Genomic DNA, 19,460 nt, shown 5'->3' with positions numbered 1-19,460 from the left:
GCAATGGTTGTGCCTGACTAATTTCATAAATGACAATAGATTTTAAATATTTACATTTTTTCCTGCCAGAAAACGAAGAGATAGCTGTCCAAACAATGCACACCCTAGCCTGGCAGGACTCAGCCACTTTAAGGCCACTGCATGGGGATTTCCTCACAGCAGTGGCTCATTAGCCCCAGATTCAAACTCATTATGTCTGGATCATAAAGCTAAATTTTTCCTTCAAAGAAACAGCTTTGCTGTCTGAGCCACTCCGAAACTCCCACAAACTCCCACTGCATGGCTGTATGGAATGTTCTGCCCTGATGTGCTTACAGTAAGCATACGGTCATTAACTACTGCAATAAATAACTGGCAGGTAGTATACAGTCATTTAACAAAATATATTAAAAGTTCAATTTCAGTATCGATTTATTTTTCTTAATACAATAATTCTCTATGGCGTTCTCAATGTTATCATTGCAGTCCATGTTTATTATTAAAATAACTCGGGCACAGCTTGCCACTGTAGTCCCTAGAAACACAGCGAAGGACTTGGCAGATAAGAAAATTAAACAAAATTCGACTTCATCATCCACACGTTTTCAAGAGGAGACTGAATAATATCAGGAGTAAAGAATAATAATTACATACATCTACTACTTTTTAAAAACCTGATGGGGCATGACAGCGTTTTTCCTATCTCTGAGGATATGGAAGCCATGCAGTCTGGTCAGTTGAGGTGGGTCTGTGTGATGAGGTCAGAACACAGGGTAGGAATGACTGGGCCCTTTGCTCTGGGTGAAGCCCTGGTTCTGATTCAGACGCATGAAGTGGTAACGGGCCAAGCGGGACAGATTGAGCAGCTCGTCCGAGCGCTGGCAGCCTGTCACTCTTGACATCAAGAACTCCTGAAAAAACAAGATGCAGTCAGTGATCACGTCTCAGTGCACCTGTCCTGCACTGCATTGCACATGCAGTGCAAGATGGCTCATCATACAACCATGGCAGATCCAGATGAGGAGACAGAGAGAGCTGATACGTTACTAGAAGCATGGCGATTTTGCTTTGCTATTTCAAAATAGACACTAGGATTTCCTTACAGCAAACTCCATTACCAATGAAGAAATGGTATAATTATATTATATACAGATTGTCTTTTCCAAAGTCCCATGGGTTTTTCTCACTGAGAGGTTGAGGCACATCAGAAGAGCATACCTGCAGGCCCTTATTCTTTATGACTCAGTACAGACGTTGTTTCCATAAAGGCAGATCATTACAAATTGAGCAAATATTGAGCAGAGCAGATGCAAAACTCAGCGAAGGAACGAAAACTGAACAATGCTCTCATTCTTTTGTGTTTACAAGGTAGCGGAAGATGGCACAGTGCAGAAAGAAGTCAGAGTACAGTAGGGCCCGTAAGATGCTGTCTTGGGTTTCGGTAAAAGGCCATGGAAATATCTTACATACATTTTTGTTTTTTTTATTCTGAAACTTCGAAGCGAATTGCTTCGATGACATTTTCAACTTCCACCAATGTAACCAGACTGATACTATCTCTATTTTGCTGTCAAAAATGTCATAAGCAGAGGAAAGGTTATGGAACACTGAAAGGCCACTGAACTCAACCATCAGCCTTGGGCTGCATTACATGCATTACAGATGTCTGTGGACAGATGCCAATGATCGCTTTACTCTTTTTAAAGGGAAAGAGCTTTTATTTTTGAGTAATTCATGCTTTATTCCCGCTGATTTTCCACGTATTCCTAAAAACATCTGAAAATGGAGACAGCTCACAAGAGGCTTCTCAGGAGTGCACAAAAAGTACCATAAAATGTTTAATCAGGTTAAACTGCTAGCTGAAAAAATAATGTTATAGCGTTGTAAAATGTTTCTTGCTCCCCAGCACACAATTCCTAGTTTAATATTTCACCTCTCCACTGTGACCTACAGAAGATCTAAAATGATCTTTTAGTTATTTTTGAAGGAGTGGAAATTGAAGAACCAGAATGTCAAGCTTACTCTGGACCCCCGTAGAACAATGGGAACTGGAATGTAAATGCAAGTTAATGTTCTCTAATTTACATCAACACTAAACAAGACTGAAAGCTTGATTCAGACCAAGTTAACCGTTAACAGCAGTGCTTACCACCTGCACATAGCTTCGAGTTTTGCCTAATGAGAAAAAATAAACTGCAACTGCCAGCAGTATCGTGCCATGGAGATCTTAACGATATTAGCTGGAAAGAAAGTAATGTTTCTAATATTATGTCCATCTTGTTTTACACATGGATACTGTAGGTTTTTCCATCTTCAATTTGTGGGAAAAAATACTTTTTTTGTGAATTCTCATGTCCCAGGGATCATGCCTGCCACATTTGGATTTTGCTGGTTAAAGTTTTTTTTTCCCCCAACATAAGTTGTTTTAGCCACATTCTGATTAAATTTCAAGCAATACTTTGAAAAAACAAAATGGCTTGGATTGTGGATGACACAGGCCACATGCCAGCTAGCCTTTTTAATCCAGAGGATCTTGTTTTCTACCTGTGTACACTATTTTCTGAATCTGTATACATTTCACCAGATGTTACCTGCAAACTTCACTAAACAGTGCTTGCCCAAAAGCAGTTTGAAATTTCGCAAGACAGGCATTTGTGACACAATATTATTTTATAGTAAGGAGATAACGAGGGGCACAAAGTGTTATGAGTTCTACTAACATTTTCTATAGGCATATCATGTTTTTATTATACATATATCCTTCTTAAACATGTAAATCAGTACATTTTAATAACTTAGGTGATGATTGGGAAGGATTTAAAAATATTAGTCAGGCATCACAACTGTCATCTTTCACTGGATTTCCCAAATCCTCTTTTGTGCCATTCTTGACATTTTTTCACTTTTATAAATGATGTAGTGTCATAGCAAAATATATTATATGGAACGGCGGAAGGAATGGCACCTTGGAAATTATCACAGGTTTTCAACGAATTCCCAAAACTAACAATTTCTAAAATAGTCTAAAGAAGGATAGTGCACCTTAAAGTATTTAGTGCTACTGTCAGTCACAAATTAGCCAACAGCAGAACAACAGACTCACAATCTAACAATACTGCTTACTTACAGTAAGTGCACAATGGCTTAAATACCAAGTTTGTGAAAAGGGCACCTACACCCTCCTCAGATTGCTCCCATGACTTAACTTGCTTGCAATTCCAGATGCTACACAATGTTGTGCTACGTTAACAGGATACCAACCTTGACAGGGGGCTTTGTTAAAGGGTTGTCTGCAGATGCTGCTGTGTCAAGAGAGCTCCGCAGGTCCAGACCGTTCACCTTTTCAGCTGCAGGAAGCGCTGTGCTGGACCAGCCAGCTAGACAGTGCTGCAGAAAAATAAACGTGGGGACACCATCACCCAAGATGCTTTTCTGATGAACGCAGCTCTACCCCTACTCACAGCTCAGCAGCTCATGGGCGCCTCCAACATCAGAGCCACACAATGCGTCCTCTAATAAGAGATTTCAGTGCTATCCTGGTTCCAGATGGGAGGCAGCACTTTCCGTGGCAGCCTCCTTGCCAGATGAACCCTCTAAGGTTTTCATACACTCCAAAAATGGAGGTTAAGATTATGAGAGCTTTTTGTCAGTGATTAAAAGAAACTTCACTCTCAGGTGTCAGCAGATAATTCCAGGTAATAGCCATCATAGTTTCAGTTACTGTAAGGAAAAGGAAATAGGTGGAGATACTCTGGAAAGAAGGAAATGAGAAAAAATACATCATGCTTTGAAAACTGCCTGATTCCCAAAGTCAACAGTTACCATTGATGAAGTTCAAAGCGTTTGCAGGAAGCACTTAGGATGTGGCACAGTAATTGTGCAAATATAAGGTCAATAGTGAAACTGTGCAGCAAGGTTTACGAATGAGTTTACGGTTGGTAATGCACTTGAAAAACAAAGCCAGTGGACACAAGCTCATCCCCCCGTTTCTAATTTCATACTCACAGAGGGAAGCCCCAGACTGTCAGAGGGGTCAAAGCTGCAGCGCCGATGAGCTTTGTACTGGTATGCTGGGAGCAGCGAGGAGCGAGGGAGGCTGACCCTACAGAGAGAGAGCAATTACAGAAGGTCATATGAGGACAGAGTGAGGATATACTGAGAGGAAGAATAAAGACTCACTTAAGTTGATTCAGGAGACATATTTGATTTCAAAGTATAAAAAAAGACAAAGGCAATACAGGATAGGGAAATTAGTACACAAAAACAAACTAACTGCAACGAAGAGACAATAATGAAAATGAATGAATCTTTTAAAACATGTACAGGCAACCAGACACAATGTCCTGAAAATGACCCGCTTTCCTGAAACTCTCAATGCCTTCAGTAGAGGATTTAAATAAACAAGGAACCACTTACCGTCATAAGTTGATTTTCACCCACACAAAAGAGTCATTCAACAGAAAACACAACAAGCTTTTAAATTCAGCAAACTATTTTTAGCATTTCTCATGAAATCTGGCTAATTTTGGGTGGTGGAAACAGAACTGTAAATGTGCAAGAGCCAGTATTAGTGTAAATAACCTTTACCTGCAGTTTCAATCATCATGGTTGTAGGGAAAAGAGTACTAGTGTGGTGACTCCAGGAGACCTTACAAATAAGACATCCAAAAAAACGTACTCACCTGAATCCCAAATCCCATGTTGTCGTCACACGATTTATTACCAGCAGAGAAGGCAGGTGGAAAAAGGAGAGGGGCCAATTAGCAAGACAAGAATCAATACTGGGACATTTCACATGAACACAAATCCCCAACCTGTGTAAATATTGATGCAGTCCATTGTAAGAACTGTAATTGTCATGTTTCTTCTGTCTCTGAAAACTTGAAACTTACTTTAAATTGACTGTACTTTTAATGTTTCATTTCTTTTAATGATTAGATTGAACAATTCTTGTCTGTTTTGCTACTTAAAATTTAAATTTCCTTCATCTAATTTTAAAATCTCTTTCTAACATATTATCTTTATAAAATGCTTTGAGCTGCTTTTAGCAACAAAGGGTGCTATATAAATAAAGTATTTTCATATTACACATTCTTATCAAGTTGGATTTGGTTTCAGTTATTTAATTGAAAAAGTGTAACAATTTTTTTTTTGAGGTTGAAGTGAGAGTTTACGTCTTGGTTTTACCGAGTTTACACTAAGCTCCAAGAAACTGAAACAATGCATCTTTTCTGTGGAGAGGAAATAGTATTTGTGAAAGTGCAAGATTGTTACCATGTTACTTGTAGGAGAGAAAACATTTAAAGCTTGTTTTTGTCTCTGTTATCTTACATTGTATAATATTGTACAAATGAAGGATGTGAAGTACTTTTCTAGTATTTGGTATAGTGTTAAGCAGGTTTTTCAACAATATTATGTTGACCTCAGTATAATATACATTGTGAATATGTCTCTACCTTTGAGATGCTATAGAACTGCAGGTTCTGGGAAGCATTGTCAGAAAACAGCTAATTTATTTGCTATATAAGTTTCATAAGGTTTTTGCTCCTCCAGACACCTACTATTATTATTTTTTTAAAGCATTCCTGGGAAGGAAAGGGTTACTGAAAATGTAGTCAAATGATTCATGTACCCAGAACATTCTTCTCAAATGATTTTAACTTTCCCGACTTTTTTCCCCCCAAGGAAATTCTTTAAAACTTGTATTTATTCCTATATAAAGTGGCTACCAAATTTAATTATGCCCCCCCAATGAACTGTAACTAACAGCTGATCTAGCATGAAAACCCAGGTGTTCATTCAGTAGTTTCTGACAGAAATAAATCAGAAGCTCAAGGCTTTTTCTATTTATACATACAATATTGAAAGTCATACATCTGCCAAAACTGTTGTATATATTGCTAAACTCATGACATTCAATATCACCCATGCCACAGCAGTCAGTATTGATTTTTTTTTACAGACTATAGTTTGTACTAAATCCAACTTGATATGTGTAACATGAAAATATACTTTATTTATATACAGTAGCACCTCTGTTGTTAAAAGCAGTATAAACTGTTCTGTTTTTAATTCATTCCATAAATCATCTACTAGGCACCTTGATTGATTATCACAAACTGCAGGTTCTCTTACTCTTTTGGTCATTATGTTTGATGCATACCTCTTTATTATCGTACTGTAAAGTCCATATGTGACTATGTTTAAGTTTCATGACAGAATGCTGCAGGACTTAGTAAAAATATCCCGATAAACTTTGTAATCTGTTCCTCTGTTCTAACTAAGATGTCAGGATCAGAGGATACAAATGAACTCTAAAGCAGAATGGATCCTTCTCCATTCTTCACAAAATAGTTTTCAACATCATACATTTCTGTGCTCATTGTATGCCAGCTGAGAATTCCAGAAGCTCAAACTGTGATTTATCCAACCAAATTTTTGTGGACTTGGAAGTCAAATAATTGCTGCTCAGATTTAAACAGCGGTCTTGGAAACAAAGTATCCTGATGATGCCCGAGTGTTTTTGTTAAATATTCTCAACTGTTGCCATTGAGTGTAAGTTGGCCTGTCAAACTACTTTTCCAACCAAACTTTAGGTAAAACTTCCATATCTCTCTTTCCTGGTGGAGAAGCCACCACCGAATTAGCTTTGAGCGTCTTCATGAGAGAGCCACAGTCAAAACTGGTGTCTTATGGATGTAGTCTGTCACTGCAGTTGTTAGAGTAACCCTTTTAGATTAGATCTGGAAACAATTCTCTGATCTCCACCATGATAATGTGGTGCTGAGTTTTTTGCTTCTGTATTCAACCTCCTGTAAAACCCAGTGGCAATCAAGGTGACTTGTAGAAGATCCTATGAGCACTGTAAAACTGCCAGTTAAGGATTAAATTCACAGCATTTCATTTCAATGTATTTACAAGGTAACTGAACATTCAGGAACAAATCCATAAATCTTTTAGGTTGTTTTAATTTTACAACCTGTTTTCCAAAACCAAAAAATACACCTAGATTTAGAAATTAGGATTCTGGAAGATTTGTGTCATTTCCCACCTTTTTTTCCCTGCTTAGTCGTACCTTTGTCCAAACACATGCATACAATAACTGGATCAATATACAAAAATCCAGCTTTAAAACTGAAACAGCCTGGTTTATTGTTTTATTAGTAATCGTGAGCCTCTGTGTGTACACAGATAACATGTGGTTTAACAACCATTCATTTTACAGAGGTCAACCATTAAAAACCTAAAACTAAAAGAATAAATATTTTAAGTGCAGTTTTTACTTCACCCCATAATGAACTGTACTGGCTTCAGAGGAAACCATTTGTCTCTCAGCACATCTACTTAGCGAATTTTCATCTAGCTGTAGACTGTATAATACATATAGTCATATAAACATTGACCAATCTTACTGCAAATCCCAAAACCAATATTTGATGGCAACTGTGTAGAAACAAGAAACCGTAATCCAAGGACAGGTTTTGAAATTAAGCAGTTAAACTGAGAGGGAGGTTGAACATACCTGATGAAAGCTGGCTCTGCAATAGTGTGTGGGCCCTGGGATTGGGGCTTCTTGCACACTGGACAGGCAGCCTGGGGTTCCAGCGCGACAGGGAAGAGGCGGCTGTTGATTCGGTAGCAGTGCACACCTGGATGAGAGAGTGAGGCACTTTAAAGCCCATCAGCGAGCCATATCACAGCTAACTTGACCATATTCACACATGCACAATCCAACTAGCTACTTTTTAGGGAATGCTCAGCTGACATATAGCTCCAGTTAGATAACTGAAACATTTGATGATGGTGATGACATCATGCCCAGCAAAGGAAGGGGTGTGGTGATTACAAATGATGAGGTTATGACTGGGGGGAGGGGTTCCCCTTCAGTGACACTGCAAATGTCATTGAGTTATTTTGTAAAATGGGATGCTTTAGGTCCTCTCATTCTCCACCCTGGGTGACTTGTCACTGCTCTGTTGAGAGTTCTAGCCTCCCTGTTGGGACTTCTCTTGAACAAAAAATGCTGCAATCCATTTCCCTTCCTATTTGTAAAATAAAATCAAAATCGTGTAGGTATCGTAAAAACAAAAACGTATTGTTTTTTTACGCAAAACCATGTTGTATTACCTCAGAAACGTGTGAATACAGCACACAGAGAAAATCGTTTTCAATTGTAAGTACTTTTATTTTATAATATATACTGGATCTAATGTACACAATTTTCCCCAACACAGGACTGCATTACTGTGCAGTGCTTTTTTCCCCATCCTCTCTAACTCAGATTTTTTGTTGGGCCTTTGTAAAATATTCATAATTTCACAGTGATTAATACACTTGCTCTTGGACCTGCTGACAGTCTTTTATGACATTTTCGGAAATTATATTTCCGTACTATGCTAGCACATTATGAGAACTGCAGTGGTTAAAGTCTCCACAAATACAGTAAGATTATGTGTATAGCAGAAATGAGGTGATGCATATCCCCATAACCATAACGCATATAATCTCAAAAGCTCCTCAATGGAGATTTTAAACCATGTTTTGTTTTAGTGATGATGTGCAACTTTAACAAAGATACTAGAGAAAAAGACAATCTTGTCCAAAAGACAATCTTTTTTTTTCAGTACTGGGAAGTATTTCTTTCTTATGCACTAGTTTTACAGAACCAAGATATCTGCTAATGTGATTGGCTACTTTTGAATGTTGTCAAGTTTCCCATGTTTCTATTGGTGCTTTAAGAGTTTTCATGCTCCCATGGAAATGTTAGTTTCTGGTAAGGATAACAGGTTCACAGATACCGCTTAGTGCAACACCATGCTAATGTCAGGTACAGAAGGATCTTGGAATTGCAATGCCCTGGCATAGCTTGGTCTTGCCCAGAAATCAAGGTAACAATGTGGTTTTCTTTCACAATAGAGCCAGCACAATCCTGCAGTGTCTTGCAAAAGTGGAATGACGGTATGACGCATAAAACTACAATGTGGCCTGAAGTGAACTTCAGCTTGACCAGCGGATTCAACTCCCTGTGACACACACATACACCCGCCGAGAACTCATACACTGGTGCGTGTCCTGGGCATACTCCAGTTCCTGCTCTTGTCTGGCTGGGGAGGAAACCTCTGTGTCTTCTGCTCTGTGAATACACAATCACACAGACAGGGGTGCCATTTCAATGCATGTCACCTCAGTGGAAACTGATTCACCCCACATTTGTCATTCTTCTCAGTCTTCACAGGACAACCCCACGGCTAAGGAAGAAAATATTCCTTATAGACAGCTCACATACAGTCATAGAGAAAGCCTTTTAAAGCTCCATACCATGCTCTTGCTTTATCAGAAATGCTTTGCTTCCTTGACTGTAACAGAAGTAGCGCTTTTTCTTAAAATATATATAGGGAAGAAGATAAGAAGTTCTGGTCTGAACCAATTTAAAAACAGTTTCCCCATAATCCACTACCCACACCTTCCCCCAGCTCAACTTTTTTAAACTCTCATTTTACATCCCCAGTAGTTACCAATTTAAAAGATCTTGGTTTTACTCAGATTCCAGATGTAGGAAGTGAGTCATTAGGCATCTGACATGACGAAAACTGCAAGGTATGTCAGCTAATTCCCAAGCCCATGAATGTGTGTGATAATGCACCAATAAAATAAAATTGTAATGTGAGACTATAATACACCCAGGGTCTATATTTAAGGAATCAGCATATCAATGTACTCCTTCCTAAATCATGCCTTACCACATGTAAATTGAAGTGTGTTCTGTAAGTCAAGGCAAAGAGCTGAACGAAAATATACATATAGTCTCAAAGAAAATGCTATAGCATATGCAAACATTTTCTTTGTGTTACAATACAGGTACTCTGATTTTCAACTCACCATCAAATTTGTGACATTTCATATGATGCACCTAAGCCAGGTCTATTTTCCATACAGTCTCTACAGAGTCTTTAAATGTATTAAAACCTTTTACTTGGAAAAAGGCAAGAATGCTTAAGGTTTTAGTAATATTTATATTTTCACTTGTAATGCACATTTTGCAATTTTCTTAGCATAAAGTTGGGCTGATAAATATGGGAGTTGTATTTCAAGATAAATCCTAAATTCATTAGAATTCCAAATGTTGCAAGATCTTGTTCAGACAAATTTCAGAAAGACAAAACCAGAAGGTAAAACTAGGAGTTTAGCCAAGTTACCGGGCTGTTGCTCGGAGGTTACTATGCTTGATGTATCCAAAAGCTCAATTACTTTGAGTTTATTTGGAGTTGGAAAACAAAAAATACAAGCATCTATTCAGTCATTTGTCAGAGAGTACAAATAAAAAGTGTTCTTACTCCATGTACAGGCTGTGAACACAATCATCCCTGTTGACCTGACGGAAGTTCCTGAGTTCAGCAAAATACTGTTCGGAGCGCTCTGTCAGGGAACTCTCTGCATCCAGCAGACCTGGGGGACAAGAAGGTATCACGGTGTTAAGAAAGCTGTAATTAACCTATATAACCTCTCGTGCAGGGCTTCCCAGTTCTGGTGACCCCAGTGGCTGCTGGTTTCATACCAGTGTACAATCCTGTTACATAATAGACCCCTTTGTAGAATAAATTGTTTCATTTATCAGTTTTCAGTTACTATATTGTTTTCAGCTCTTAAATGGCTAAAGATTTCAAGTGAACTTCAAGTGTGCATAACACAAAAGCTGCACCTTTTCAGCGACTGAAAATTACAAATGTCTAAATGCCTGAATATTTAGTTTAAGTATTAAAATGAGAAACCAAGACAAAATCCAACTGGAATAACAGCCCACAGGCACTGAAGTCAAGAGAGTAGGATCCAGAATTGGGAAACCCAGCTCTGTTGTTCTCTACCATAGCCATCACAACAGGTGTTCCAAATCACAACAAAGAAAGGTAAGGATGTACAAAGCTATCCTAGATGTATGGGCCTGCGTATATGTTAATCTATACAATTAGCATAACAATCAGGCGTTTAGATAGTTGAAAGTTTAGTTAATGGCATATTTTTAAGGCTAGAATGTATTTTTGCCAATTATCACAATTTCCATGTGATTTCTGGTGTTTATTCTTCCCTTGGTTTTTAACATACAAGCGAACCATTTCTTTGAACGGTTTTGCATGAACAGTTTTTAAAGAGACTTTTCAAAGTAGGAAAAGAAATAAAGTTTCAAAGCCACACCACAAGTATGTAAAAATGGACAAAAAAGACATGGTATTCTTCTTTCCCTGTAAAAAGAAAAGTGATTCAAATGTACTTCTCAGAGTAGTGGTACATCACCACAATATTTCATTCAAGAAAGAATCCAGCTGGAATCAAACCAGCCAGCACCGAAGTCACCAGGACAGGAATTGGGAAGCCCTGCTCTAGTGTTTTCTAGCATAGATATCAACACTGGTCTTCCAAGTTACAAAGTTACAACAAATAAATGGAATGATTTACAAAGCTATCCTAGATATATGGACCTACTTAATCAGCAGAACAATCAAGCTTTGTTCAAAAAAACCAAAACTAGCTATATTATTTGCTTATAAACTAGCATATTCTTTCAGCTACAAGTCTTTCTGCCAACAGTTCTATTTTCCTCACAATATCCAGTATATTAGTATATTATTTCAGTGCCACACCACAAATCTTTCACTGTAACAATAAACATGATACAAATGTACATTTCAGAATAGTGGCACATACAGTAACACAAGTCACAAAAAATATGGAAAATGAAATTCAATGTCATTCAAATTCATAGAACACCCACTTAAAGATCTGCTAATTTACCACCTAAGCTGTTAAGAAGAACTTCTTACCAGCTATCCAGTCATAACCCAGCAGTGGTTGCATGGACAACCCTTCAGTGCTCAAAGTGTGCTCTTCATCCACTGAATGGAATGTCACATGACCGCCCTCCTTCTGTAATGACAACAAAGACCACATACTCACCAGAGCAATATGATGATTTGAGCTCTACTATTTTGCTTTTTTCCACTAGTGTGCTGTACTAGTACTTTGTGGAAGTTATAATGCCATTCCACAGAGCTTATTGGACACTTTTCTGACACTTTTGGTTTTTAATCTTTCCAAGCTTTTTTTTTAATGTCAGTGGTATTTTGTGTGTTTTAGAATATTTGTCACTTTTGAAACACAAAATTTAACAAAAGACTGAACGTTGTGTGGCATTTTAGATCTTCAGTATTTCTTAAGGTGTTTTTTAGCACTACTGCATTCAACTGCTAATGGCAGATATCTTTCCATGGACACAGCAAAATTAAAGCATTACTGAAACTGACAACACAGATGTTAAGATTATTCCTGAAGTGTATTCCAGTCACACACAAAGTAGAAGAGCCAATATTGCAAGTGCAGTATTATTTTATGACTCTTTACAAAGCATGTGCAATTTGTTACTTTCATAATCATTATATGGACCTTTTGCTGTTATTATTATTTTTTCTTAGAAATGTTGTGATAACGTTTTCTACACGTTTTATGTGGAATTTGTTGAACATCACACTGCTTGCTCCTTAAATTGCCTCCCTGGGGATGAACAAAATATTCTGAATTGAACTGAGGACTTTCTTACCCAACGTTAACAGCACTAACAGTTCTGCCTCCGGTGAAGTGTTCCTACAGTGAATATAAAAAGTCTACACACCCTTATTGAAATTACAGGTTTTTTTGTGATGTAAAGCCAGAAATCAAGATGAATCATGTCAGACATTTTTCCATCTTTAATGTGACCTTGCAACCAACAAAATTGTGTTGTAGGTTTTTTTAATTTAAATTATTTTTCCTAATAATTACCTATTTGTTTCTCTCTTGAATTTTGCTGGTTGCAAGGTCATTAAATCATGTCTGTCATGATTTATCTTGATTTCTGGCTTCAAATCATGACAGACATTTTTCCATCTTTAATGACCTTGCAACCAGCAAAATTCAAGAGAGAAACAAATAGGTAATTATTAGGAAAAATAATTTAAATTAAAAAAACCTACAACACAATTTTGTTGGTTGCAAGGTCATATTAAAGATGGAAAAATGTCTGACATGATTCATCTTGATTTCTGGCTTTACATCACAAAAAAACCTGTAATTTCAATAAGGGTGTGTAGACTTTTTATATCCACTGTAAGTGTTAACATGATTGTTATCTGGAGCAGAATTTACATATTTTGCTTAGAGATCAAATAAATCCAATAAAAAAATAAAATAAATGACCTTTACGTGAAATAGTATAAAAGATGGGATAGTCCCTTGATAACACGAACAGATAGGTTGACTTTGCAATATCCTTTCAGATAGCTGCAGTTATCTTGTTCAGAGTTACTGAAAAAACACCTGTGGTCACATAAAGACATTATGCTTCATTATCAAACGTTTAATATACATCAGGAGCTGTAATCTAGAAACCAATGAAAAAAATTTTTAGAGGTTTGACTAACAAGGACCTATAAAATTGGCATTCTGTTTTTGTTTAGAAATGTGTGATAAAAAAATAACAGAAAGGTGAAGACTGCACATGCAATCCCCTTTAAAGTACTAGCACATTTGCAAACCAGCAGTTTATTTAAAATGTGTGCCAGTAACTGGGCAGCTGGATCTGGGGGGGTCAGATAAGGGGGTCAAGCCATCACAGGATACAAGAAAAGGCTGCATTTCTCACGATGACATCAGGAGACTGGCATCACCTGAGCGAATGATTCAGTGAGTGAACACTCCTGAAGGACAGAGATGAGTCAGACCTTCTTTGCCAGGTGTGGTAGTGAGAACTCAAGAGAACAAACTTGGAATGGGGACGATTCCTGCAGCAATCCAGAGAGGGACTGAGTAATGACAGCCAGTTTTGAGGGAGAGACAGAACAGGGTTGTCTGAGTGTGGTTAATTGCAGAGGCTCTAGGATAAGGTACATGGTTATAGAGAGCAGGGAAAGATCAAGCAAACTCGATTGCTGATGTGCCAGCCAGCTGGTAAACAGAAGATGGGTCGTTTTAGCCTAAACAGGATCGAGAGGATAGTATTTTCCACTGCTACACACTTTCTAACAAACGGGATGTTATGCATACACTTATACGGCCAAAAACAGGGTTTGGAACAGCAAGGTTGTTCTGTATACCACCTCACTGCTCATATAAAGGGATAGTTTTATGTGCAGGTTCCCCCTGCTATGCTACCAACAAAGGAGGATCTGTCACAATGCCAAAAAAGCAGCCATGTTTTTCTGCACAAAATCTATCCTTGCATTTAATAGCTAGTTGCCAAGCTAATTAATATTATAATTGGCACCATGATCTTTAGATTCTTTTACAGTTACCCCCATACAAACATCCTTGAACAATAAGTATGCTTTACAAAACATTCCATTAACAGTAAATCCAATTTGCACTGAAGTTCCAATAGATTTAATCACTTTAATAATGCAAGACCTACTGAATTTACTGTGGGTAATACTCTAAGCACAAAAAAGCTTATACTAAGTAAACTGGAATGTTTCTTGAATTGGTCTGCCAAGGCCTGAATCTGCTGACAATTTCTGCAGTCTTCCTAACATTCTCTCACTGGTGAAATAGTGCCATCTAGCCACCCACCAACCTTAGATTCACTGACACCAATTCCATGGAACAGCAGTCGATTAGAGCAATTTTTTGTGCGAGCAACAGATTTTCTCAAAAGACAACTATAACAATGAAAAGAAGTATTAAATGCTATGCAAACATGTTGCCTTCCATATGTATGCCCTTATGCATGTACAGCACTATATACCTCCATTACCAGTTAACCATCTCTGCTTCAGCCTCTCTCTCATCCTCCTCTGTCTCTCTCTCTCTCCCTGCTTTTCCTCTTACCCGGGGTCTCTCCTGGTGTGGTGTAAGTAGAATGGGTTTGGGTCTCTTGGCATCCTGCTTGAGAGCTGCTCTGTGGCGGTCATTGCCCTGATCCAGCAAGTGTTTGGCATACAGGACTGGCTCCAGGTGAGATCTCTGTCCGAAGTGGGTTCCCTGTCTCCACTTGGAGACCCTCTCACAGGATGGGGTGGACGTCTTACAAAGTTTACCGGACACGGAGGCTGCCTCTTCTGTGTATTGGGTGGGAGAAGCCACAATTAATTCCTATTTCGCAGAGAAAGATATTTGTAATATTATCTGTGACATACATCAACTGAAAAGACAGTGTTTCAGAAAGTTAAAAAAACCATCCTCCCAATGAAAGTGTTCAAGTACTTAGAATCTTTTGGTGTTGTGACGTTCCATCTACACTTTCACTTCTAAGTGATAACCTACTCAAAATGTATATTTGCTTTGAGCAAAACAAGCAACTTTTAACATGTTTCTCAACCCACCAAAGAACACCCTGCTAGTGCTTTATCATGATGATTAATTAAGTCACACATGGTATACCTTCTTTCACATGAACGTTATCCGTTATCTTTATTGCTCAATTTCAGGCTGAGCTCCCCACTGCAGAATAAGATGGCACAGGGAGATATGCCTTTTGATAACGAATACAATTTTAAAGTTGAAAGGAAAACACCTCCACATGAGGTGACAACCCTGAGGCTCTTACCTTGAAGGTGTGCTGTGGGCTTGGCTTGGGATTCTTCAGCTCTAACAAGGACAGCATCAGCCCTATCTGTTCCATATAGCAGCTCTCTGTTCTGAGCTCTGGGCCTGCACAGCGCTGCACGGGCTTGGCCCAGCTGGCCAGCAGTGAGGGTCACCATAGGCGCAGCAGGACTTGTGTGCACTGTAGGTTCCATGTCCTGTGTCTGAGCGTCCTTTGAGGAAGCATGACCTTCTTGTAAGAAAGCACTCCGGTAAACTGCTCAAACTTTAATGCCATAAATAGCACACAATACTAGACAATACAAAGACTACAAGGAACAAATCAGAAAACACATATTTGGAATATTAATAAAGTATGATAAATATTTAATGAAGGACAGCATATCCTGCTTTCATGTCATGTCTTCTCAGACATGTTTTTTGAAAGTTCCACAAGCAGACTGAAAACAAGAAACTCACTTAGGCTTTCTGTAAACAATCCTAACTTATCAAAGAAGAAGGTTTTGTTTTCGTTCATCTGTACATTGGAAAACCAGTCAAAAATGTTTCACGCTGATAGGTGAAACATCTGTAATTACAAAACCCTCTCAACTGGCTCACATCAATACCCTTTCTAACAAACACGCAAACGTATTGTTTTATTTAAATTAGACTAGTTTAAATACAAAACGCATGTAGAAATTAAAAACCAGCTTTATAGAAAACCTGCCTAAGGAACTACATGTACATATGAGGTGTTCCAAAGAAATGAAGTAGAGCTGAGCATTATGGGTACATCTCTGGACTCATAAGTGGTTTCATTGCGGGTTCAAGCCCCTGTTGCAGGGCTCAACTGCTCCGGTTTACCCAGCTGAATGAAAGGGAATGAGCATTTTTGGGGTAGGCACTGTGATGGACCAGTGTCCCATTCAGAGCCGGAGGTTGCTTGAGGCTTAGACAACAGGACGAGCTCTGACCCGAGGACCAGTTTGCGTGGCTTTTTTACTAGCATGGAAATGTAGTGTTTGCAAATTATGCTTATATAGTTCCATTTCTTATGACAATGCTGAAAATGCCACAATGGACTTTAAAATCATCCATCTGTTCATCTTCTAACCTCTTTATCCAAGACAGGGCTGCAGAGACCTGTCTCAGCAAGCAAAGGGAACAAGGCAGGATACATCCTGGATGGGATGCCAGTGCATCGGAAATCTCATTGTCCCATACAGTTTCTGGTGAATTTATCTGACCATTTCCGTTCTTCGAAAAAATGAAGATGCTTCTTGCAATCGTCAAAGCAAGCACAAATGTCAAGCGTGTTCTGTACCAAACTGTTACTAAATCCTTAGGGAAGAAAACCCAAACTATCTCAATGCCGGCAAATGGAGAGAAAAAAAAACTTACCAACTAAATTTAATGTAATGAGTTCTGGGGGGTTTTAAAGTTGTAGTTTTGAAGTTAAAAAATATGAGGCCTATTTTTAAACCATACCAGGGACAGTGGTATTATATGTGAACTGTGATTTGTTTCACATTTTAAACAGAGAAAACAAAACCTCACCTCACGGTAATCTTAGGTGTTGCGGTGTCAAGTCACAAACCTAAAAGCAAAGTGAGCTTGGAATGAACTTTGGACAGAAAAAAAGCAAACCCTGTTACCTTCTTCAAACTGCAACCGCTGTAGTCTGCTGCTGTGCTAACCAGGTTGTCTGTGCCTTCTGATCCAGTTGAGTTCTCCAATGTTGCTATGGGAACACTCGCAGTCCTGGCTGCGGCTGAGGCAACAGAGCCCCCCTTAACCTTAGGCCCTGACTGCGTGATCTCCGTTGCTGTGGAAACCTGGGCGTCCCTACATCTCAGCCCCTTCAGTCTCTCCCCTCTCTCCCTCAGCTTCTGCAACTGGTCTTTGTTTTGAAGCCGCAGCGCCTCCAACTGCTCAAATGAGGACATTGCACTTTTGGAGGCAGGATCTGTCCATCTGAGAAAACTGGAAGAAAAAAAACACAAATTAACTTGTTTAAATTTGTATCCATTTGAAGACTTCGAATTTTGGTGCATTTATTATTGAATAAAGAGCAGTTCTGTTCAGTTGTAAGGGGCCACGACGGTGGACACGCAGTTTACTGCACATCTGCACATACTGGCTGGGCTGCCAGTATAACTGTTCAGACAAGACGTGAACATAATGTAAAGAAGGATCACTCCTGTCTAAAACATGCATCAAAACCTTAGTACTTTAATCGTACTTTCGTATTTTAATCTACATAAATGCTATTAATAAATACAGGCTTTCGGGTTGATTTTCGAAAGCCTGTATTCACGTTTAAAAGGAAAAAGTGACACACTGTCTATGCTTGGGGATTTTTCTCCTGCTCTGAATGCAATGGTCGTTAAGGTCCTCTGAGTCATAAAATGTCGTACGAGGCACGTGAAATGACGACTGGCCGTATTATGGTAAAACCAGGAAAACGACATCTAGCATTTTATGGTTATTACCCATTCGGGAGGGGGGACTTTGCCTTATTACTTAACAGAAACGAACCGGGAAGAGGGGAAAATGTGAAACTGTTTTTCATTGTAAAAAAATCAAATTGTATTCCTTTTGTAATTTGCTTCTTACTTCCCTTTTAACTTAATGCTTTCTGACCGTGTTGTCGACTTGACAATTCAAAAGTCCCCAATCTTTACTCATGGGGGAAAAAACCATCGGTTTATTTAACGCAGGGGAATTTTCAGAGAAATATCGGGCGACTCTGTTTACTATCATTAAACTGTACCGTTTTCGGCATCCCGGAAGCAACATGCAAAATTAAACTTATTTAAGAAAGTTTACGACTTCGAGAAAAAAAAAACCCAAAATACAGGTGACAACTGTATAAAATAAACACATAAGTGCTCGAGGGGTTTCACATCATTCTTTCATACCAGGATCGATGCTAATCATGCTGTGACACCGTGCGCAGCTAATATATCCGTTTAATGGCACATTAACTACGCTACAAAGTAACAAGCTTCGATAATAATTGATGCCTGTTGCTTACCATTCGTGTAAATTTGTTTTTGCAAATACATTTACACCGCATTTAAGGTTTTGCAAGCTGTAACCATAGAAACCCTAAGCGTGGGCTTCTGTTTAATCTTGGCATTTCGGTTCTTACCTTCCAACACCCAAATTCTTCTGTACATCCGCCAGACTAAGAGTGTATTTGCTTATCTTTTCTTGACTCGCAACACAGTCCTACTTTTCTATAGTCTCTTTAAGATTTCTCCTTTTCATATATTCGCAAACGAAGAGTTTACTTTTTACCTCCATTACAGTTTGGACACCTTCCGGCTCTGTCGATTGGCTAGCTATTCGTTACCCAGAATGCACCAACACAACCCTCCTGGCCTTCATTTAAAGGGCCACTTAAAGAAAAATGATCCCTAATCTATAGGTTGGTTTGCAGACATTCTCAGCAAAGGAGAAGTGCCTTGTCACTAACGTTATCCAAATTAGTGTAGCAGGAACCAAGCAAGGGGTCTGTCGATTCTTCCAAAGTAAGGGACTGCTCTGTGCCTCTCAGCACCAACGAGGGCTGTCCATACCTTTTCAGAGAACGAAGATTGTCGAAACAGCCCATCAAATGTCGAACCTTCCCCGACTACTACAGTCGAGCTAATAAGCTAATAAAAAAAAGGGTTTGCTTTTTTTACTACGAGCTAGTACAGTTTCCTTTTTTGTATAGTACAAGCCTGCCAAGTGTTCAGTCGAAGAGTTTCATGCTGTAGGGCAGAAAAAGGCCTTCAACCAACACGTCCTAATGTGGACATTGCTCTTTGAAATCTCCTGGCCCTGCAAATTGAGATTGCACAGTTCCAGTCCCATGGGGCTGAGGTTTCTGCACGTTTTCATTCCACTCTTCCGCCTGTTCTCATGATGACCTAATAGAGCTG

At 38.8% G+C, this 19,460-nt stretch overlaps 1 protein-coding gene across 1 annotated transcript; it reads right to left on the bottom strand.

The window, feature by feature from the left end:
• Window positions 1-393: 393 nt before the first annotated feature.
• miip (migration and invasion inhibitory protein) lies at window positions 394-18,881 on the bottom strand. Its single transcript, XM_088938024.1, has 11 exons — window positions 18,683-18,881; window positions 17,184-17,511; window positions 15,548-15,758; window positions 14,830-15,059; window positions 11,796-11,898; window positions 10,314-10,425; window positions 9,039-9,112; window positions 7,502-7,628; window positions 3,985-4,081; window positions 3,241-3,366; window positions 394-890 (listed from the first exon to the last, which is right to left on the bottom strand). The coding sequence occupies exons 2-11, from the start codon at window positions 17,472-17,474 to the stop codon at window positions 741-743; spliced, it is 1,521 nt and encodes a 506-aa protein (XP_088794150.1). The 5' UTR covers window positions 17,475-17,511; window positions 18,683-18,881; the 3' UTR covers window positions 394-740.
• Window positions 18,882-19,460: the final 579 nt, after the last annotated feature.

This window comes from Atractosteus spatula, chromosome 20 (genome assembly GCF_055471065.1).
Source record: "Atractosteus spatula isolate fAtrSpa1 chromosome 20, fAtrSpa1.hap1, whole genome shotgun sequence".
Classification (NCBI taxonomy): Eukaryota; Metazoa; Chordata; class Actinopteri; order Semionotiformes; family Lepisosteidae; genus Atractosteus; species Atractosteus spatula.
This window is presented reverse-complemented; position numbering and strand designations above follow the sequence as displayed.